Here is a 23,294-nt window from a genome sequence, read left to right on the forward strand (position 1 = left end):
GCTTCCGTATTGGTAGGGAACAAATAAATGTTTCCGCCATCGGTAAATTCCACTGCGAGAAAAGATTACAAAAATATTTTAAAAATAACACACTGTCATTTCACATTTAACTTAATAACATTACTTTAATCCGGGAAAAAAATTTAATACAAGCCAACATGTTTCTCTTTACATTGGTGGGGGTCATTGTGTTTCACTGTAAGACCTCCTTGTGGCTCGCAAAAACAAAAACAAAAACAAAAACAAAAAAACTGGATGTCTAGCTACAAGTAAAAAAAATACATTATGAACTATCTGACAATAATTCATTGTTATGTCACATTCTGTTAATAATTTAAGACTTTTATCTGTCAAAAATATAACAAAAAGCTGTTAGGTCAAAGAGAAAGGAGGATCTGTATCCCTTTTATGCCGGAACAGTTTTACTGTGATTCCACTGTGGTTCTTTGTATTCTGATGGATTTTTACTGAAAATTTCAGTCGGACAGAAGAAAGTTTAAAGGGAGTGACCCAAAAAAACAAAAGGGAGAGACAGTAAAAAGATAACTAAATAATATAGGAAGAGAAGACAACAAAAGAGAGGACACTTGCTGTAAGGAAGATGGGGAAAGTAAATATAATAAAAAATAATAAATATGATAAGCCAAGTACAATGACACATTAAATGTGAGTGTCGTATGGGGCCGTAGTGCTACACCCTGTGAAGGAAGGACAGGACAATATAGGACAGGACTGGACAGGACAAGGACCGGAGGGGAAGCATGCAGGACAGAGGTCGTGGACCCGACTGTACGACTGAAGTGTGGTGGGAGTGGCTATGTAAATTCTAAACATCTATAGAAACAGAGTGCAAGTGAGGGGATACCCAGGAGGTTCGCATAGTTATAGAGTGATTTATCACAATGAGCGAGTGTCCCACACCAAGCGAATAAGTCCCAGAAGCAAGTATCCTCGGACCCATGCAATTGAATTGACACTGTCTCGCATGCACAATAACCGTCAGAAGTGTCCTGTAATTGCTCTGCCTGCACCGTGGGGGCTGAGGAGCCCACCTCACCCACCCAAGAGGCGGGATCGGGTACATGAGCCAACCCGAGAGCGGCCCAGTGGACGGGACACCACCCACACCGAAGGGACCCTGGGTGGTCCACCGGCCCCACCGAGGCACACCAAAACCGGCCACCCGGAGGAGGCCAAAGGGGCCCCAACGCCAACCCACTTAGTTAACCGCCTCTCCACCACCCCACCAGTCTGCCTATGGTATTTCGCATTGTTAGCATTAACCAAACAGACTTCACTAAGGCAAAGCTATGTGCTTGTTTTTTATTACAGTTGTCTTTGTTTTACACACACACACATTCTGTACTTGTGGCCCAGGCACCCAACTAAAATGCAAATGTGAGTATATAGATACATTATCTGAGTACATAAATATAGGATTTATTTTAGGTTAACTAGAGTCTTGAATGGCTCTAACCATCACATGCACTTAAAATGTGTATTCTTCTCCCACGTAAGTTAAAAACCGGGCTCGTCCGGGATTTGAACCCGGGACCTCTCGCACCCTAAGCGAGAATCATACCCCTAGACCAACGAGCCATGATTCCTATTAAAAATATGTACTTCTAAACTTATAAACTTGGTGATGTGGCAAAAATTGAAATCGTAAAATGGCGTCCCCTGGGTGTCAAAAGTAGACATTACATTTGAGGAACACAGATTTACAGTGCTGACATTTTGGGGTGCATTTATTGTTAGTTGATGAATTGGGTCGTTAAATGGCATTATGGAAAATATAATAGCAAAATTGAAGAAAAGATGGGCTCGTCCGGGATTTGAACCCGGGACCTCTCGCACCCAAAGCGAGAATCATGCCCCTAGACCAACGAGCCGCACTTGAGGATGCGCATATGTATCTCAACTGCCTGAACTGAAGCGTATGAGTAGCGGTAGTAGCCTGCAAGCCTTGATTCAGGGTCGTATTCTTGCGTACAAGAAGACCGAGGTCCGGGAAGCTGTTTAAAGTCCACTTCGCCGCTTAACAGGATTCATTACAACCAGAAAATGTCATCAGGAGCCAAGCGACCCAAGGTTTGCTTTCGTTCGCTGAAGAAAATGCAATGTGGCGGTGCGACGAATGAATGTACGAGTAAATAACAATGTGGTTTACACGTGCTATGGCGATAATATCTTATTAACAATTAATAGCATTATTATTCTTAGTCTATTATGTCATCGTAGGGGTTATCTATATTATGCAATATATTTTAAATCATAGTAATCCACGTGGATTAGCAAAATATAAGGTAAAATACAGTCCGTATTTTACCTGATATTTAGCTAACCACGTCGTAAGCTAGCTTCCATTGCCTATGTGTTTTCATAAACCTTTAATTGTCACCCAATGGGTTACAAACAAAATTTAATTGACTTTTAGTCCACAAAGCTTTATTAACAACTAATCGACACAAACAAGAAAATATTGAGCCAACCAAAAACACATCGCCAAGGATACCGAAATGTTCAATTGAACATTGTGATTGTAGTTGAAAGAACAAAAAGTGCCCCTTTCCGTAAGTATTTTTATGTCTATTTTATGCATGTACAGTGCCGTGAAAAAGGATTGGCCCTCTTCTCAAATTCTTATATTTTTGCATAGTTTCCCCACTTTAATGTTTAAAATATTCAAAAAAAAAATGTACATCTCACACAGCAATAACCGAAGTGAACTTAAAATACTGTATTTAAATGGTGATTTCATTTATTAAGGCCGTGTGTGAAAAAAGTAATTACACCCCTTGTTAAACCATGAATTAATTGTGGCTAATCACAATTTTTGGTTAATTTCCACTGATCACACCCAAGCCTGATTACCTCCAGACCTGTTCAATCAAGTAATCCGTTAAACAGAAACTGTCCTGACAAAAGCAAGTCAGACAAAAGTTGTAAAAAAGCTGCAACAAAATGACACGATCCAAATAAATTTTACTGCAGTCGAGTAATAAAGTAATTGACATCTATTAGTCTGGAAAGGGTTACGAAAGCCATTTCTAAAGCTTTAGGATTCCAGCAAACCATAGGGAGAGCCTTTATTCTCACGTGGAGAAAACATGGAACAGTGGTGAACCTTCCCAGTAGTGGCCAGCCTACTAAGATTACCTGAAGAGAACAGCAATGACTAATCCAGGAGGCCACAAAGGAACTCAGGAAACGTCTAAACAACTGCAGGCCTCCCTTGCCTCAGTTATCCATCTATCCCTTTCTATCTCATATCTTTTCAGGGAGCTGCAGAGTGACTCCAAATCTATGCTATATGTCAGTTAAGGGGTTTACAACAATGATTTGTGTAGCTATGTTCCTCTTCAAACTGTGCAGGTAGACGACGACGCTCCCCTGCAGAACTTCCTCCGGTGGTGCAACAGTGTTGGTCTAGTGCTCAGCACAAAGGTACGCTGGTCTCCAGAACAAAATCCTCTCTTGTGTCTGTTGCATCAATGTTTCCCAATGTTTATTGAGGCAAATTATATTTTAAATTATGGATAGATACAAACTTCCATGGTACACCACCAAAGAAAAATAACACAAAAAGTGGATACACAGGTTAATTATGTACCTTCTGCAATTGTGGGGAAGAGCAATGAATTATTGTGCCAGTAACCATACATCACTGGCACAGATAGTTGAACAAAGATACATTATTTGTCGGAAATAAATAATTGTCAGACCAATGAAGTGCCATGACATCATTTCCCATGGCACACCTGTGTCAGTGATCTCTCACGGCATAGTGGTTGGGAATCACTGTTGGATCATTTCAATTGCCTACGCAGGTACGTTTAAGCAAAGAAGGCACGGTGGCCGACTATGGGATGTTAGCTCAGGACGACATCGAGGAAGGCACAGTGTTGTTCACCATCCCAAGATCAGCTCTTCTTCACCAGGGGACGACACACGTCTCAGCACTGCTGGAAGGAGGTAAATACGGCAACATCCCGTCCCGTTGTACTGCGGTTCGTCGTTCAAGCCTTCGCTATATCGCAGATTTTTAAGCGATTGTTTTTAGAATGGGTTTTTACAATACAGCGAACCCTCATTAATCGCTCGGAGTATGTTTCAGACCAAATCATAGGTAAAAATCTGCAATTTGGTGAGAGCAAAATTTGTTAAAATAGTCTTAAGCACATTGAAATTTCATCATGACGTGACACGTTCTTCCGGGTGGAAAAAGCTGAAGCTATCACCGATGGCAGCACTAGTAAACAAACCCTTCCACTGTATGATTGCGATTGAGAAAACAGGGTAAATGGCTTGAATGATACTATTTCTTCCCTACTGCCATAGTTTGAACATATGAAATGTCAATGGAAAAGAAGATGTTAAGTGAGGTAAACTGCTTGGAACAGCAGCAACAATTTACATTTCATCAGGTAAGATGATTTAAAAAATAGATATGGTGGAAACTCAGACATAGTTAACATGATCATTGAGGGACTGGCTAATAAATTCAGGAGATACCAACAAGGGTAGATGTCTCAAGGTTAGCATGCAGGAATAATTTGTAAATGAGCTTAGGCTACCATTGAGTTTGTTCGTTTTTATTTGGGTGACTGATGATGTTTGACTTAGCATCTTTTAGGCTTGGGTCTATTTCCCTGTTATCGAACAAAGAAGGCTGTGATTGCTTCAGCTTGACTTTTCTGTAACTCAGATTAATGGAGCTCTTTTTACGTTGAAATGGATTGTATGCTGTTGTCTTCTAGCAAGCTATCCATTATGCAAAGTTACGCAAAGACATCCCAACCAAACATTTTATACATATCTGTTGGAAAATGCCTTCCTCAAACGTAATGATGGAGGAATGAAATCAAATAACCTAACCTACCTTTGGGGTAAATCTTGCAGCACAAACCCAAACGGGACCTAAATGGGAGACCAGTAAAACACAATAAACGCACTCATGTAAAAGCTGTTGTTGGCCACAGCTCACAAAGACTTCACATGCCACCCCCGCAGCCCATGCATGCACATTCATCAAGTATTTTCCATGGGACATCCTAATCAGATGCCCGAGCCACCACATCTGGCTCCTCTCAATGCGGAAGAGCAGCGGCTTGACTTTGAGCCCCTCCCAGATGACTTCTCATCCTATCGCTAAGGGAGAGCCCGGACACCACGCGGCGGAAACTCATTTTGGCTGCTTGTATCTGCAATCTCGTTCAGTTCCTACCTCAACCATAGGTGAGGTAGGAACATGCATGCAGTTAATGGTTGCCATTTTTTTATTTTGTTCAAATACAGTGTCTTTAAAAAGTGTGTTTTCATGCGTTTGAGTGTTTTAAAGTGTGTGTGTGTGAGGGAGGGCTAAAAACATTTTGATTTGGTCTCTATGTAACGGACTTTCACGTATTCGGGGTCGGTCTGGAACATATTCCCGGTGAGAAACGCGGGTTCACTGTAATCAGATCACCCTGCTCAGGCTGGCCCCCTTTTTTAAACCCCCGTTTCCCCCCTCAGAGAAAGTCTCCTTGGAGAGCTCATCAGGCTGGGTGCCCCTCCTGCTGGCTCTGCTGTACGAATACACTACAGCGCACTCACAATGGAAACCATACCTGTCATTATGGACCGACTTCAAGATGTTAGACCATCCCATGTTCTGGTGAGAAAAGAAAAAAAACACAAGATAACTGTATGAAGACATTCCTAAGTTAAGCAGTTGGACAGAATGCCTCGTTTCCATGCTTTTGAGAGAGACCGACAAACACATGAGGTGTGTCAGAAAAGTCAAAAGCAGGGCTCGTCCGGGATTTGAACCCGGGACCTCTCGCACCCTAAGCGAGAATCATACCCCTAGACCAACGAGCCACATTTCTGTTCCTGTTCATCTATAGTCAAACCCCAAAGTTGGTGATGTGGCAAGGGTCGTAAGGGTCAAACAGCACCCCCCGGTGGTCAAAACGCGATACTGCTGATGGTCCATTTAGGTCCAAAGAGGAGCGACACAAACTGCTGAGGGGAACCGGTATCCCGGAGGCGGTGGACAAAGACCTGGCTAACATCCAGAGGGAATACAGAGACGTGGTCCTTCCCTTTGTTGCCAAGCATCCTGACATCTGGAACTCCCAGACGCACACGCTGGAGCTGTACACGGAGATGGTGGCTTTTGTCATGGCCTACAGGTTGGTCAAACACACTTGAAAGGTTTCTATGCTTGAATGCTTATTTTGAAAATGAAATTCTACCCTTTCTTCATATTCTGTTAATTTATACAGTGAACCCCCATTTATAGCGGGGGATACGTTCCAGACCCAACCGATAGTTTAACCCACCCAAACACATTAAACACATTTAAGCTCATCAAAACACACTGAAAGCTATAAGCCTCGATTTCCGCCGCCCCCTAACGCTCGAATTCAGCATTACAACAAAGCCTTCGTCGTTTTGATATGATGTAGGCTAAATGCTTGTCCGGCTTCCTCCTCCTCCTTCCAACGTCGCATGCTTTCTCCTTTTTCTATGGCTCAGTCGACCGGAGCGCTGTCCATATATGGGCTTGCCCGTTCGTAGGTAAAATACGTAATTTGCGCTACGTTATTTTAGAGCACCGTTAAGTGATCCAGTGCAGGAATGTATGGATAGTCACTAAATATATTTTAAAAAATAATAATAATAAATTTTGAAAAACTTTTTAAAGTACAGTGGTGCCTTTTTAATACAAGTTTAATTAATTCCATGACTACGCTCCTAACTCAAAATACTCTTATCTCAAATCATCTTTCTTTTTTAAAATTAATGGAAATACCATTAATACGTTGCAGCCTCCCAAGCAAAAACAGCATTTTTGTAACGTGCTTCTTAATAAGAAAAATAGCACTCTATAATATTGTAGTTTATATAAACGTACAGTAATAACATAATTAAATAGAACGTAAAGAGTGAAGTATATGCCAAATATTTTGCGTCGGTTCAATGGAAGTTTTGCTGCTTCGTCTGATGTGGGTGCCATGGGCAAGTGGGGGCAGTATAATACAGACATAAGGCTATACATGGAAACGGTTGCAACTTCTCAATAAGCCGCAGTAATATTAGTTGTTCTTCAGAGGTTAAAGAATATATGCCTGTGAGCATTGTTATATTATCTGTCTACATGCGTTTAATCCACCTTTTTGTGTTCAAGTATCCGTTCATTAAAGGGATCTAGCTCAGCGATACAGATGCTATTTGTTTGTCTGTCTATGGTATTTCGCATTGCTTGTTAGCATGCAGCTAACGGACTTCACTAAGACAAAGCTATGTGGTTCTTTTTTACCACACAGTTGTCTTTACTTTATGTAGTTTGACAGTAAACCTCAACTGGGAATGACAAACAGCTTGAAGTCTCTTTTTTTTTTTTTAAGAAATGTTCACGATCTGACAAATTGCCGCTTGCTGTGAATTGAGTTGAGTTCACTGCCACCATACTCACTCATGTCTAAAATTTTTGCTCGCAAGTCAAAGCAACAAATCAGCCAAACAACGGCTCATATCTCGATAAACCCGTAAGAGAAGTCACTTGTATCTCAAGGCACCACTGTATTCCTCAGCACCTGTAAAAGCAGTTTGTTTCTCTGCATAGTTTTTTTTAATTATAGTTTATTTTCGTTTTATAATGTTTTTATACAATACAGTGTGTTCGGCTGGCTGGAACCAAGTTACGAGCTTGGTCATGGACGGAACAACGGATTGAAATCATAACTTCATCAAGGTACCACTGTATTCCCTACCTGCGTAGTTTCCAAGAGCCACAAGAAGAAGGGGATGATGATGATGATGAAGATGACGAGACAGAGGAGAAGGCCCCCAATCCACCTATGATGGTTCCCATGGCTGACATGCTCAACCACGTGTCCAAGCACAATGCCAATCTGGAGTTCACAGCAGTAAAGACACACTTTGGTTTCTTATTCACTGCCATTGGCGGCTATAGAAGTCAAATACAGTATCCATTTTAACTGGGGGGGGGGGCTGGCAGTGAATGAGCTTCGATATACTGTAAATTTTGTTCACAATTTAAAACAGTTCACAAGTGTTTTAATATCATGTCTGTGATCTGCTTTTTGTCAAATACCGAAATGCACGGTGCCGTGTATATCATCGCCATTCCACCATCACCACTGAGCAATCAAGTATGTACCGCCAAACTCTGAATCCAACAACAAGTCTGCGGCTCTGCCAATCTTGTGCTAAGTCACCACTGACAAACTTAACCATATCTCCCCCCTACATACACTTAATGCAATTGAATCTTTGCGGGCGCTCAATTTATTACTTGCGGAGGCAGCATTTCTTCACCAAGCTGCTGAAATGTATTTGTCCATTAGTGTAGCGGTGTGGCGCATGCCTTTTTGTTTTGCCAACCCCTAAATGGGCAACATAGCCAAAAATTTAAATTGCTGCTGCTTAACAGAAGCAAATTCTGTTAGCTAATGATAATTTGTGCATCCAACAAAAATCAATGCCACTCTGCTGCTCTTTTCTGTCCCCCCCCCCTCCCCCTCAGGACACTTTGAAGATGGTATGCGTGCGCCCCATCAGAAAAGGTGAGGAAGTGTTCAACACCTACGGGCAAATGGCCAACTGGCAGCTGCTGCACATGTACGGCTTCACCCAGCTGCATACCGACAACGCCGACGACACTGCTGACATCCCCGTTGCCAACCTGCACAAAGCGGCCACAAGAGGTTCATCTCATTATTATCATTCCAAGAGGGAATATAGTAATCAGTAAACCCCCATTAATCATGGGGGATACGTTCTAGAACCAATGTGGTTCTACACTACAACACAAAATTCAGACTTGTCCTGTATGTACAGTGGATACCGAAAATATTCAGACCCCCTTAAATTTTCCACTCTGTTATATTGCAACCATTTGCTAAAATAATTTTTCATTTTTTCCCTCATTAATGTACACACAGCACCCCATATTGACAGGGGGAAAAAAAATTATTAAAAAAGAAAAATTGAAATATCACACAGACCCTTTGCTCAGTATTTAGCAGAAGCACCCTTTTGAGCTAATGGCCATGGGTCTTTTTGGGAATGATGCAACAAGTTGTTCACACCTGGATTTGGAGATCCTCTGCCATTCCTCCTTGCAGATCCTCTCCAGTTCTGTCAGGTTGGATGGTGAACGTTGGTGGGCAGACATCTTCAGGGCTCTCCAGAGATGCTCAATTGGGTTTAAGTCAGGGCTCTGGCTGGGCCATTCAAGAACAGTCACGGAATTGTTCTGCAGCCACTCCTTTGTTATTTTATCTGTGTGCTTAGGGGTCATTGTCTTGTTGGAAAGTGAACCTTTGGCCCAGTCTGAGGTCCTGAGCACCCTGGAGAAGGTTTTAGTCCAGGATATCCGTGTACTTGGCCGCATTCATCTTTCCTTCGATTGCAACCAGTCGTCCTGTCCCTGCAGCTGAGAAAACACCCCCACAGCATGATGCTGCCACCACCATGCTTCACTGTTGGGACTGTATTGGACAGGTGATGAGCTTTGCCTGGTTTTCTCCACACATGCCACTTAGAATTAAGGCCAAAAAGTTCCGTCTTGGTCTCGTCAGACCAGAGAATCTTATTTCTCACCATCTTGGAGTCCTTCAGGTGTTTTTTAGCAAACACCATGCAGGCTTTCAGGTGGAGGGCTGCAGTGATGGTTGACTTTCTCCCATCTCTCGACTGCATCTCTGGAGCTCAGCCACAGTCATCTTTGGGTTCTTTACCTCTTTCACCAAGGTTCTTCTCCCCGAGTGCTCAGTTTGGCCGGATGGCCAGCTCTAGGACGGGTTCTGGTCTTCCATTTCATGATTATGGAGGCCACTGTGCTCTTAGGAACCTTAAGTGCAGCAGAATTCTTTTTGTAATCTTGGTCAGATCTGTGCCTTACCACAACTCTGTCTCTGAGCTCTTCAGGCAGTTCCTTTGACCTCACGATTCTCATTTGCTCTGACATGCACTGTGAGCTGTAAGGTTTTATATAGACAGGTGTGTGGCCTTCCTAATAAAGTCCAATCAGTATAATCAAGCACAGCTGGACTCCAATGAAGGTCTTGAACCATCTCAACGATGATCAGAAGAAATAGACAGCGCCCGAGTTAAATATGAGTGTCACAGCTAAGGGTCTGAATACTTATGGCTGTGTTATATTTCAGTTTTTCTTTTTTAATAAATCTGCAAAAACTTCAACAATTTAGTTTTTTCTGTCAATATGGGCTGCTGTGTGTACATTAACGAGGGGAAAAAAGAACTTAAATGATTTTAGCAAATGGCTGCAATACAACAAAGAGTGAAAATTTTAAGGGGGGTCTGAATACTTTCCGTACCCACTGAATGTATACTGTAAAAACCCATGAAATAAAAAAGGGTTGTTTAAAAATCAGCGCGATAGAGGTGGTGTGAAGTGAACAACGAACCACGATTTTGCAGGTGCATTGGAGAATAATCTCTTTGCTTTACAGAGCCGGATGGGGATCAGCAGCTGTTGGAGGAGATGTGGGAGATGATACGGGAGAAAAGTGCATTTGTCTTTGGCAAAAACCGCTGCCTCACCGAAACGGAGCTACACTCAGTGCTCAAGGTGATACACAAGCTACATTTACAGCTCATTTCTTGCCTAAATCGTATGTGACGGTTCCAAGTTTTGGTCTGACCAACCAATCAGAGAACAGAAAAATGCTTATGTCATTGAGGAGCGCAAAAAAAATTCTGTTGCGTGTTTGTGAGCGAAAACAAAAACAAAAATCACTTGTTTGCAAGAGCATTTTAGCAGGATGTGAGTGAAACCCCTTCAGTAGTGCGTGAGACAGTTTAATAAGTGTGTTTGAGTGAAAAATAAATTCTGCAGTGAGGGGGGAATCTAGCGTTTTGTGAGTGCCTTTTGGTAGTGTGTATGAGTGTTTTAGGAAGTGTGAGAGAAACATTCAATAGTGTTTGAGAGCGTTAGAGTAGCGTGTGCGAGCGAAAGAAATTTCAGTCGTGTGTTCTCGAGAAAAAAAAATTCTGTTGTGCATGTCAGTTTTATTGTCTGTGACTGTGAGTCTGAAGCTCTTTTCAATACTGTGTGAGTGAAAAATATTTGTAGATTATGTGAAGGAAAACAGTTGAATGTCTATCAGCGAGCACGAACAATTGCGAGAAATTTCTTTACTCTGCGTATTAGTGGTGAGTTTTTTTACACGTGTAAGCATTTCAGTCGTGTGTGTGAGAGAGCCTTTCAGTAATGTGCAAAAGTGTTTTAGTTGTGTGATACTGTAGTGTCTGTGAGGTAATTATGAATTCTGACCGAATATCTTTTGAGTACGCATTGATGTGTGGTGCGGGTGTTTTCAGGTGCTGTGCATGTCCAGGGAGGAATTCTTGGAGTTCAAAGACGACGACGACGGATGGGAGGACGACGACGACGACGACGAGGAGGAGATTTCTCGGGCGTTCTCCAACGACGGGCTCACAGGATTAAGCAGCAAGTGGAAGCGGCTCCTGCAGGAAGCGGCACGTCTGACCGTGAGCGGCTACCCCGACGTGGACCGAGACCGGGCTGTGATGGAGGACCAGGCCTCGCTAAAGGCACTGAGCAGCAGGCAAAGGAACGCGTTGCAGGTCCGATGTGGACAGAAGAGCATCCTGGACAAAATCATGGAGCTCACAAAGACATGAACTTTTTCTACATATCCATTAATAAAGGTTTCATTGCAAGGTACATGGAGATTTCTTGTTTTTCAATTAGTCTGTGTTAAGGAGCCAGTCCTGTCACATGTAAGTAAGTGACAGGACACCGCTTCATATACTGCTTTGGCCAATGGTGAGTTTGGATTTCGTTACCATCACGACAAAGAGTGGAACCCTGGTGTTTTGATGAAAAAATTGAGCGACACAATAAGAGCATTTTCACTTACGGCGACAGCACTTCATACAGTACACCAGTTCTTCTCAAACGTTTTACACCAAGTACCACATCAAAACATACTTGGCTCTCCATGTACTACCACAATGGTTACCATTAAAATACAGTAGTATAGCAGGCCAGAGTGTTCATCAAAACTAAGCAAAGGTTTTCTTCCTGAAATGTGTATTTAATATTAATGTAAGTCACTGTAACATTATGCAATGTTTTAACATTAACACTGCTTTTGAATATAGGAAAATAGCCCGTGACGACAATAAAAACATTTTCACTCTTGGAGGCAGCACTTCAAGTGTAATTGGTGCATGAACACATTACCAAACACAAATGCATCCCACTACCACCGGGTCAACTTCACCAAGCAATCAAACGTGGTACTTATTACAACCCCAATTTCAATGAAGTTGGGACATTGTGTTAAACATAAATAAAAACAGAATACAATGATTTGCAAATCATGTTCAACCTATATTTAATTGAATACACTACAAAGACAAGATATTTAATGTTCAAACTGATAAACTTGATTGTTTTTAGCAAATAATAATTATCTTAGAATTTTATGGCTGCAACACGTTCCAAAAAAGCTGGGACAGGTGGCAAAAAAGACTGAGAAAGTTTAGGAATGCTCATCAAACACCTGTTTGGAACATCCCACAGGTGAACGGGCTAATTGGGAACAGGTGGGTGCCATGATTGGGTATAAAAGGAGCTTCCCTGAATTGCTCAGTCATTTACAAGCAAAGATGGAGCGAGGTTCACCTCTTTGTGAACAAGTGTGTGAGAAAATAGTTGAACAGTTTAAGGACAATGTTCCTCAATGTACAATTGCAAGGAATTTAGGGATTCCCTCATCTGCGGTCCATATCATCATCAAGAGGTTCAGAGAATCTGGAGAAATCACTGCATGTAAGCGGCTAGGCCGAAAACCAACATTGAATGCCCGTGACCTTCGATCCCTCAGGCGGCACTGCATCAAAAACTGACATCACTGTGTAAAGGATATCACCACATGGGCTCAGGAACACTTCCGAAAATCAATCTCAGTAAATACAGTTCGGCGCTACATCCGTAAGTGCAACTTGAAACTCTACTATGCAAAGCAAAAGCCATTTATCAACAACACCCAGAAACGCCGCCGGCTTCTCTGGGCCTGAGCTCATCAAAGATGGACCGATGCAAACTGGAAAAGTGTTCTGTGGTCAGAGTCCACATTTCAAATTGTTTTGGGAAATTGTGGACGTCGTGTCCTCCGGGCCAAAGAGGAAAAGAACCATCCGGACTGTTATGGACACAAAGTTCAAAAGCCAGCATCTGTGATGGTATGGGGCTGTGTTAGTGCCAATGGCATGGGTAACATACAAATCTGTGAAGGCACCATTAATGCTGAAAGGTACATACAGGTTTTGGAGAAACATACGCTGCCATCCAAGCAACGTCTTCTTCATGGACGCCCCTGCTTATTTCAGCAAGACAATGCCAAACCATATTCTGCACATTACAACACCGTGACTTCGTAGTAAAATAGTGTGGGTACAAGACTGGCCTGCCTGCAGTCCAGACCTCTCTCCCATTGAAAATGTGTGGCTCATTATGAAGCGTAAAATACGACAACGGAGACCCCGGACTGTTGAACAGCTGAAGCTGTACATCAAGCAGGAATGGGAAAGTTTTTTGGAACGTGTTGCAGCCATAAAATTCTAAGTTAATGATTATTTGCTAAAAACAAAATTTATCAGTTTGAACATTAAATATCTTGTCTTTTAGCATATTCAATTAAAAATAGGTTGAACATGATTTGCAAAAAACTGTATTCTGTTTTTATTTATGTTGAACACATCCCAACTTCATTGGAATTGGGGTTGTAGAAGCTAGCGCTACTTCTGTGCATCCTTTAACACTCAATGCTGCTCTGCTTACCTTTTGGGTTTGGAGCGAAGGAGGGGTGTCAGACCCGTGGCGTGGGGGATTTGGGTGTTTCGGCATGGTAGTACCTCTGTTTCACACAATATAGTCGGGGGGCCATACCCTGGCCGTGGCTTGAAAGTCACTCTGGATCTTCAAGCAGTTTAGCTTCCAAGTCATAGGTTGAAAAACGAAGTTGGGATCATTCATATGAGCCCCACTGTTACAAATCAGTGGCACGAAAGTGCTGAATGGCTCGCTCATTGACAAGTTTTCAGAATTAGGCAGGTAAGAGATTTAATTTAACACTTTATGGGCAGGCAGTAAGTATGTACAAAAGCCGTTAAAGTGAATTTTCAGCAAAGTGTTGGGTTGTTTTTTTTTTCTTCAAAAACCAACCACACCCGTGGAAGAACCTGAGACAGGAGGCGTGACCACAACGGTGTCAATCATTTGCCACGTACTCGCAGGCACACAATCTTATGCTGACCTATTGGCTTGGACTTCAGGAGCTTTGCTGAAACTATTTTCGAATAGCCACACCTGGAAGATTAAGAAAAATAATCTCTTATGTTGCAACAAGCCTCGACTGCCAAGGAATCTGCCTTGATCCTCTGAGCTTCCCTTCACTATCCTTAACTCTTTTTTCTCAATTTGCTTATATCAACCTGCTCTGTATACCACCATTGTTAGGTGTACTGTTGTCTCACCATCATCCATGTAGTATGTAACTAAGCTGCTTCTCTTTCATCCCTTCTCTTCCCCGTGGTTGTTGCTCCCTGCTTCTAGAGACCGGCAGCGGCACCATGGCACCTTCACATTTATCCATGAGGACGGTGGTCTTAGGCGTGGACGAGTAAATTGTTGTTGCTGTCATCATGGGACTACTACTATTGTTGTGTGCATTGTTCTCTCCTCCGCTCAACCCTGTTTTCTCCATCTAACCTCTGACCCTCAACTGACTCCATCTCAAGCTAGCCAGCCGAGACAGATGGTTGCCCCACAGATCTTGGGTTCTGTTGGCGGTTTCTTTCTTAGAATTTCTTTGTCTGTTGCTGTGCATGCTCATTTGGGTTCAGTTGGTTTTCAATGTGTGACGTGTGGTTCTTAACCTGCTAAATGTGTAAAGTGCCTTGAGATAACGTCTGAATTGGCACATAAGGACATACACACAACTGATTTTACGTGTTTTATAAACTATAACCAATATAGCAGCGGTGCGGACAATTATATACCCGGGGAACACTTGTATTTATACCTGAAATCTATGACTTAATAAAGAAGACCTGCAATCATGATTTGCAGTTTGAATGCTTTATTAATTGTATGTACGCAGACTGCAATTAAGTAGCAAGAACTAAAGGCAAACTAGAAAGGACTACAAAATACACATGGACCAATACATTTACAAAACATTCAAAATGTTACAAAATGCGTTGTATTGGTCCTTCTGTTGTTCTTCAATTTGAATCTTTGTACAAATTGTCAAGATACAAGGTCAACCATTTTAACTTTGAACAATTTTACAAGTGCCAGGGAGAGAGATGTGTCAGCACCACCCATCAGTAAACCATCTCCACCCGACACACCACAAACACGACAGCGCCCCTGGAGACTAAACTACATCTTCGGCTCCACTTAAGGACACAGAGGGAGAAAAAAAATAAAATAAAAAATATCTTCAATCATTTTTAGCTTTCAGCTTCTGAGAGCAAACAAAGTGAGGGGCAAAAAAGATTTGAGGGAAGCAAACCAAAAACTTTGGTAAGAGTGAAATATGTTCAGATTTTTTTTTTTTTTTTTTTTTTTTTTTTTTTTTTTTAACGTCAGTGTACAATTTTTTCGACATTCCCCACTCTTATCGAATCTCCCTTTCCCCCCCATTATTTACATCAAAGCATCAAAACAGTATTTAAACAGCATTCCTCACATCCATTGTTTCCTTCTAGACTTGGCTCCAAAAGAGATCAACAAAAGAAAATGTAAATCTTAAAAACCTGGAGAAGTAGTCCTTAAATCCACATTTCTTAAAGACTGTGGTTGCCAGTTTATCCAGTGCTGCCAACAGTGAAGGGGGAGGTGTTTGTGTGTGTGCGCGTGTGTCGTCTCTCCCGAGGGCTACAAGCTGAATGAGAGCCAGGCTAGCTGGCACCGGTTCCTTCCATCACCTGCTGGGCCTGCTTCTGGCCCATGCAACACTGAGCCACTGACTGGAACAACCTGACGAGGAGAGGTGGACATTTTCACACATTGAAGCCAACAAGCAGTGCTGGGAAGTAACCAAATACAAATACCTTGTTAATCTACTGTAGCTGTACTTATTCTCACAACTCATTCACACACTTGCATTTGTGTCGATGTGTGCGCCCCAGTGAGTGACATCAAGAGCTGGAGTCAGTCAGTTTGGCTGGTAATTGCATGTGAGCGTCTGCTCTTTGTGAGTGATCTCATTTTCCATCTGTGTGCTTGACTGCTTGCTCGGTTCAATAAACGGCTGAAAGTTCATCGGCGACTGTGGCGCTCCTTACAGTACTTTAATTGCGCAGTCCTTTTTTATTAATATTATTTATTTTTTTTACTTCATTTGAGCAGCAGCTTTCAAATAAAAATTTGGCTCATAAAGCAAAAGCAAAAAAAAAAAATAAAGAAATAAAAATTTCCAACAAGCGACAGCTCAACTCAAAAATGTTCGGGCACTCATAAGTCGAGATACCACTGAACCTAGACACAGTAGACAAATACTTCACTAATCCCATTGGGGAAATTCAGGAGAAAAATGTACTGCATACTCTGTACTTTTTATCAGAATAGGGTTGTTACTTTTTTCAACCTCCAAAGATGACAACACGATGTAAAAAAGACGTAGATGTTTCAATACTTCTAATTTGATCTTTTTCAACAGAAGTTTCTGTACATTGGGGAAGCCCAGAACACTTGAAAGGTTGATCTCATTTCTCTTAATTGCAATGTCCTAGACACTCAATGCTTCGAAAGCAAGCCGGAAGTTGCTCTCATGCCGCCATATACAGTATAGGAGCAACTCAATTGTCATAAATGCAAATTGAGGTGAGAGGAACGAGGCAGTTCCACAGGCTAGCTAAAATCGAGGTACTACTGATTTAGCTCCTCATCAGTGAAGTATGAAAATGGGCAAGTATCAAGATGGATCGAAAACGTAATTAAAAAGTTAATCTTCTGTTTTTGTCACTTTTATTATTGAGTTTGAATTTACATATTTTGCAGAGTGCCTGTTCTATTTGGGCAGTGCTGAATACTAAAATGACTGGCACGCCTAACCAACCATTACTAAGGGCGGTCATTTTGTCAAATGTACTTGGCCACAAAAAGGAAATTAAAATGTTTTGATAGGTAACAGTTTCTTGCATTCAACATAACACATTGGCAGCACGGTGGCCGACTGGTTAGAGCGTCAGCCTCACAGTTCTGAGGACCAGGGTTCAATCCCCAGCCCCGCCTGTGGAGTTTGCATCTTCTCCCCGTGCCTGCGTGGGTTTTCTCCGGGCACTCCGGTTTCCTCCCACATCCCAAAAACATGCATTGATTGGAGACTCTAAAAATTGCCTGTAGGTGTGACCGTGAGTGCGAATGGTTGTTTGTTTGTATGTGCCCTGCGATTGGCTGGCAACCAGTTCAGGGTGTACCCTGCCTCCTGCCCGACGACAGCTGGGATAGGCTCCAGCACGCCCGCGACCCTAGTGAGGAGAAGCGGCTCAGAAAATGGATGGATGGATAACAACACATTATACAGGTTTACAAATCACTTCAAATATGTGCTGTGAGAGGTGTGTGTTTTGCAGGAGAAGACCACTTACGATCATCTCTGCATCTGAAAAGTTTTGAAGAGTAACAGTGATTATTTTAATCCCACTTGAAACAAAGTGTGTTAATAATTTAGCTTTGAGACACAATGACAAGACATCTTTAGTTGCCCTCACTAAAGGAAATATTGTCTAATTTCTGCAAACACTTCTCGCTCGACTGTTATTCTGCCCGTCTCCTTGATGGGATCACTGGTTGGAGGCGCTAACGTAAACAGCAGTGGGGTCAAAATGGCCTGGGAATGCCTCAGGATCCCATACAATGAAATTAAATACTGCAAAAGTGTTTGTTTGAGCCAGTGGGGGGCACGAATGTTCAGAATGGTACCGCCTAAGCCTTTATTTAAGCAAGAAAAAAACGATAGGATGATTGTAGATTAAGAAAAAAAGTGCTACTACAGTGAGCTAATCCTACTTTTCAATCTCGGGGGCACAGTGCACGAAGTCATGGCTCCAGAACTTGAAGGCCGGATTCTTGATGAGCTCGATGAAGGTGATGAGGAGACCCCATGGGTGAGGCCGGTTCACGATCAGCCTCTCCAACAGGACCCTGTGAGAGAGGAGGCGTTAATCGAAGCCAGAGCTCTAAACGGATGAATATATCACGTCACTATTTTTGCCATTATCACACAGAGTAGTGCCTAGACTTAATAGTTTATATCGTTCTATCACCAAACTGAACATTTTACTCTGATAAATACAATTTCCTCATTGAAATGCAATTAATCATGATTATCGTGCTTACACACGAGTACGTAAACCGACCTGGTGATCTGCTCCTGGATGGCCTCTGTGTTTGCCTCAGCAAACAGATAGAGCATGGTGCAACTGAAATAATGCGTGTGGCTGTTTGGGTAGCGCAGCTGATTGGCGATGGCGTTCAAGAACAGGTAACGTCCTGAAAAGAACCACATACATGTTCAGTGTCATCTTTATCATTACCCAGTCATCAATGTGTAGCTAGCCAAGTTACCCTCTGTGTCCAGGTCCACAGCCAGGTTCTGGAAGATGTCCATGTGTGCAGAGTGGGTGATGGTGCTCATGGAGGGCGTGCTGCCCTTGTTGTGGATGTGCGCGATGGCCTGCGTGCCCACATACAACACTAAGGCGTTGATTAGCTGGATGTTGTAGCGGTTTCCTGGCTCATTTGAAACCTGACAGAAACAAACCATTTAGATTTCCAATAGCGCACACTTTACATAAAAATGAAATAGACTTTACTTGTAGATTGCTGCGCAGCTCCGAGAGGAAAGTGACCGGAGAACGCGTTTTGAGATAGGAGTCCAAATCCTTCTTGAACTGGGAAGGCATGACAGCTGTGAAGTTGGTGAGGATGCGAGGAGCGATGTTGATCTCACTCAGCATGTCCACCTACATGTGACATCGCAAACATTCAGCAAATACAAACACGTTTGAACAACAAATCACTCTTCTCATTTTAACCAGGGAAATGTTATACATCACTCAGATTGTGTGTGAGTCTCCGTATACGAGTGTGTGTACACGTTTGTCCATGTGTGTCTCTGTGCATGAGAATGTGCATCTCTGGACCTGTCTCTTTATATGTAGTCCCCTCCAAATGTATTGGAACGGCAAGGTCACTTCCTTTGTTTTTGTTATATACTGAAGACATTTAAGTTTCAGATGAAAAGATGAATGAGAAAAGTTCAGAATTCCAGCTTTTATTTCATGGTATTTACATCTAGATTTGTTAACTCAGGACAGAGCACCTTTTGTTTGAAGCCACCCACTTTTCAAGTGAGCAAAAGTATTGGAACATGTGACTGACGGGTGTTTCTAGTTGCTCAGGTGTTGCCTTTTAGATTGATTGCTTGTTTTTGGCTTTCACCTGTGAAAACTACATTTGCTGTTATGCAAACAAAGACCAGCGAGCCATCTATGGGAGAAAAGCAAACTATTTTGAATCTGAGAAGAGGGAAAATCAATCAGGGATATTGCATAAACATTGGACATAGCCAATACATCAATTTGGAATGTCCTGAAAAAGAAAACCTACTGGTGTACTGAACAACAGACATCGAACAGGTCGGCCAAGGGTATCAACAGCAGTTGATGACAGAAACATTGCAGAAAACCTACTGTGAAGAGCTGTGAAGAGCTCCACACACACCGCTTAGAATTAAGGCCAAAAGGTTCTCTTGGTCTCATCAGACCAGAGTATCAGTCAATTATTTATATATATATAAAAAAAAAAAATTCACAAATTCTGCCTGGGAATCTAAACTTATGAGCACAACTATATATACATATATGCAGTCATATGTACGTCATATTGGAATGAAAGTGTAGGCTGCACCTTTTTCATAACCTCTAGGTGGCGGTGAAATACTAGCATGAAAGTGTACAACGTTTCATTACCTCCAGGTGGCGGTGGCATACTAGAATGAGGGTGTACAACTTTTTCATTACCTCTAGGGGCAGTGGCATATTGGAATGAAAGTCTACAGCTTTGCCTCCTGCCTCCTCCTCAAGCCATAAGTGACTACTCAAAATCATGCACTAAACATTAGTAGCAAAGTCACAGGCTCTGTACAACCCCTTGTGTGCATCTTTCATCGGTTTGTCTCTGTCAATGTGTGTGTGTGTGATAATGCTTTCTACCTTGAGATTGGGTGTGAAAGGGTCAGGGAGCCTCATGTTGCGTGGAAAGGCACTCAGGATGAGGTTACGTAGCTGAATGCAGTTGGGTGGGATCACGTCACAGAACCCATAATGGTAATCACACAAGAACTCTGGGAAATCATGCAACAGGACCAGCAGTACTCTCAGTGTGCCCTAAAACAAGGCAACAGTTAAAACAAAGTATGAAACTGTTAATTCCACAGTATGAAATGGTTAATTCCAAAAACAAGGACAGTACAAACATGAGTTATTAATTTTAACTCATTCAGTGACTAAGCTCTTAACTCAATTTACTTGTATATGAAATACTTGTATATGTAATTGATATAATATTATACCCCTTGTTTTTAGTTTCTTGGTAATTTTTGGGTCTGGCACAACAGATTCTTTTTTTTTGGACAAAATGATAAGGAAAATAAGTAATTTAAGAGCTGATATCTAGCTCTAGCAATTTTCTATGGTTTTCTCGATAACCAAAATGATTGAACAATACAATTAAGCCCCCAGGCATTAAAATTTATTTTTAAAAAAAAACAAGGGTGGTGTGATATATATATATATTTTTTTACTATATATCTCACACACTGCATAAAGTTGTACAATGTTATGTACATAGAAACACATTTGTCATCTCACAAACACACACACACTCATGCATTGATCCAATTTAAAAAATTACAAGAATGGACTTTCAAGTTTCTTAATTTTTTTGAATTAATAAACTTATATAAATAGATATACAGACACACAAAGTGGGTACAGAAAGTATTCAGACCCTCTTAAAGTTTTCTCTGTTATATTGCAACAAGTTGCTAAAATAATTTCAGTACATTTTTTCCCCCTCATTGCCACAGCACCCCATATAAGTCTTTTATACTGATAAGTTCAAACAGGTTCCATTAATACAGGTAACGAGTGGAGGACAGAGGAGCCTCTTGAAGAAGTTGTTACAGGTCTGTGAGAGCCAGAAATCTTGCTTGTTTGTAGGTGACCGAATACTTATTTCCCACCATAATTTGTTAATAAATTCTTTAAAAATCAGACATGATTTTTCCCCCCCCCATTTTGTTTCTCATAGGTGAGGTATACCTATGATTAAAATTACAGGCCTCTCTCATCTTTTTAAGAGGGAGAAATTGCGCAATTGGTGGCTGACCAAATACCTTTTTGCCCCACTGTATTATACTTTTAATAGTAGAGGGCCCTCCTTTTTGCTGACATATGATAGCATAATAATTAATTTCCGGTTTTCAGACAGTCCTGTGTGTGGCTGTGCATTATATTTTTTCCTCTAGACATACACAATTTGCTGTTTATAGTTGGTTACTTTCTGGTGTAACAAACCCATTTCCAGCGAGACTTCAGTAAAAACCGTACCGTAGCACCAATCACTTATTCCGATGTTTCGTGACTACATTTAACGACAGCTTAGTGCCGGTTTAGCATGGCTTAGCGGTCTTCTGTTAATTTCTGTTAATTACTACTCATCCTCCTCTCTTGAGAACGATAGTCAGAATTCCAGCTTATTCGCCACCATGGAAACGATGGTTAGTGACTTTTAGAGGGGCGGCGTGTTAGCCACACGAAAAGCCACGATTTTGTACCCCCCACTTCAATCGAGTGGCACCATATCGAAAGTTAGCTCGTGCCTCAAATTTTGGTTTGCAACAAGACACACGAAAAGATGTCAATCAAGCACGTAGCAAACAACTTAGTTGATCACTCGAGAGTCAAGGTACCACTGTAGTTGGACGGAGTAAGGTGAACACGACAGGCACACAAAACGTACCTTGTAGAGGATTTGCATAGGTTTGTTGAGCTCTACATTCCGCAAGAAAGGTGCCAGGTACTTGAAGAGATCAATGAGCAACTGTGCATACATGGGCCAACCCTGGGAGACAATACATTTAAAATACAATAACATTTGACACACATCTCATTGTGAAAACGCTGTAGGAGAACCTTCTGCTGTGGCGTGTGCGCAAGCATGCGGGCGATGAAGATGCGATGGGAGATCAGTTCAAGCCAAGCGTACACAAAACCGGGCGCTTTGGTGGGTCTCAGTATGTGAAAGGTGTTGCTAAAGAGAAACAAAAGGTCAATCTGGTCAAAAATCTTGAAAAGAGGAGAGCTTCAGCTAAGGCAGATGTAGACTCGTGTCCTACCAGAAGGCGGTGAGTGTCTGGAAGTTGATGGTCTCCAGAACGTGCTCAGGAGCATTGAGCTCCAACAGTAGCATGATGAAAATGCGGTGGTAGGGCAGCTGCTGGAATTCCGTCTGACGGACATCATGGTCCTGGATCAAAACCCCAACAACGATTCCCAGCACCTATTGGGAGAATGCAGAGGGTCTAGTTGTTGTGGGGTTGTAGGGTAGGTTTTCTGCAACAGCTAGACATTCCTCATATCAGCTATTATGCAAGAAAGCTTTTATATCGATTCAGAATGCAGGCGGTCTTGGGTTTACGACATTACTGACAAGGGAGTGTGCAGCGCCGTTAAAGTATACGTGATCAAGCTACAGGCCTTAACGAAAAATTCAAAATAGGTTTGCTTTTCTTACCTTTAATTTTCCTGATATCAAACAGGCTTTGAACCATTTTTCCATAGTGTTAATTTACAGAAAAAGTGCTTCATTCTTGGAAAAATCTCACTTTTGAAAGACCATCCTAAATATTTAAATGTTCCAACAACTGAATATAAAATTAGCCGCAAACTGCATGGTTCGACTGATCTATATGCAGGGGTGCACATAATAGTGGTTTGGTTCTCAAGGAGCACCACAGGTTGTCGTTTGGTGCTAATTCTTTTCCCAATCCCCCGACCTCCTGGATGAACTTAAAATATAGCACACATGGGCTAAGCACGGCCCGTGGGACAAATCCGGCCCAGCCAGTCTGTGATCGGTCCTCACAGGCTTTATGAAGTCAAAATAAAAGTATGCGCTGCTTTTATTTTATACTGTGGGTGGCATGGAA

The 23,294-nt window shown here is 42.0% G+C and overlaps 2 protein-coding genes and 3 non-coding genes across 16 annotated transcripts in view; 1 reads left to right on the forward strand and 4 right to left on the reverse strand.

Moving 5' to 3' along the window:
• Positions 1 to 1,527: 1,527 nt before the first annotated feature.
• Positions 1,528 to 1,599, reverse strand: trnap-agg (transfer RNA proline (anticodon AGG)). The gene has a single exon. It is a non-coding gene; the product is annotated as a tRNA-Pro (tRNA).
• Positions 1,600 to 1,820: 221 nt separating this feature from the next.
• Positions 1,821 to 1,892, reverse strand: trnap-ugg (transfer RNA proline (anticodon UGG)). Its single transcript has one exon. It is a non-coding gene; the product is annotated as a tRNA-Pro (tRNA).
• Positions 1,893 to 1,933: 41 nt separating this feature from the next.
• On the forward strand, positions 1,934 to 14,791 carry setd6 (SET domain containing 6, protein lysine methyltransferase). 3 transcript variants are annotated; one of them, XM_061678191.1, is made up of 10 exons: positions 1,935 to 2,091; positions 3,376 to 3,447; positions 3,831 to 3,975; positions 5,515 to 5,656; positions 5,982 to 6,176; positions 7,769 to 7,916; positions 8,537 to 8,717; positions 10,488 to 10,606; positions 11,359 to 11,722; positions 14,624 to 14,791. In XM_061678191.1, exons 1-9 carry the CDS (start codon positions 2,065 to 2,067, stop codon positions 11,680 to 11,682), a joined length of 1,353 nt encoding a protein of 450 aa, XP_061534175.1. In that variant the 5' UTR covers positions 1,935 to 2,064; the 3' UTR covers positions 11,683 to 11,722; positions 14,624 to 14,791. The 3 variants fall into 3 exon arrangements, with proteins under 3 accessions (XP_061534176.1, XP_061534175.1, XP_061534174.1); XM_061678192.1 differs by lacking the exon at positions 14,624 to 14,791 and having other exon boundaries at positions 1,934 to 2,143; positions 11,359 to 12,256; XM_061678190.1 differs by lacking the exon at positions 14,624 to 14,791 and having other exon boundaries at positions 11,359 to 12,255.
• On the reverse strand, positions 5,791 to 5,862 carry trnap-agg (transfer RNA proline (anticodon AGG)). Its single transcript has one exon. It is a non-coding gene; the product is annotated as a tRNA-Pro (tRNA).
• Positions 14,792 to 15,132: 341 nt separating the features above from the next.
• cnot1 (CCR4-NOT transcription complex, subunit 1) overlaps positions 15,133 to 23,294 on the reverse strand; it is a 56,571-nt gene continuing 48,409 nt past the window's right edge. For all 10 annotated transcript variants that reach the window (XM_061678187.1, XM_061678181.1, XM_061678188.1 and 7 more), the window contains 9 exons: positions 22,482 to 22,645; positions 22,279 to 22,396; positions 22,106 to 22,207; positions 20,296 to 20,469; positions 18,895 to 19,044; positions 18,647 to 18,827; positions 18,439 to 18,571; positions 18,089 to 18,223; positions 15,133 to 16,054 (listed from right to left, as the gene is read on the reverse strand). In XM_061678187.1, coding sequence (XP_061534171.1) covers positions 15,976 to 16,054; positions 18,089 to 18,223; positions 18,439 to 18,571; positions 18,647 to 18,827; positions 18,895 to 19,044; positions 20,296 to 20,469; positions 22,106 to 22,207; positions 22,279 to 22,396; positions 22,482 to 22,645 — 1,236 coding nt within the window. In that variant the 3' untranslated portion in view covers positions 15,133 to 15,975. The remainder of the gene's footprint in view (positions 16,055 to 18,088; positions 18,224 to 18,438; positions 18,572 to 18,646; positions 18,828 to 18,894; positions 19,045 to 20,295; positions 20,470 to 22,105; positions 22,208 to 22,278; positions 22,397 to 22,481; positions 22,646 to 23,294) is intronic.

The sequence above is a fragment of the Phycodurus eques genome, chromosome 5 (genome assembly GCF_024500275.1).
Source record: "Phycodurus eques isolate BA_2022a chromosome 5, UOR_Pequ_1.1, whole genome shotgun sequence".
NCBI lineage: Eukaryota > Metazoa > Chordata > Actinopteri > Syngnathiformes > Syngnathidae > Phycodurus > Phycodurus eques.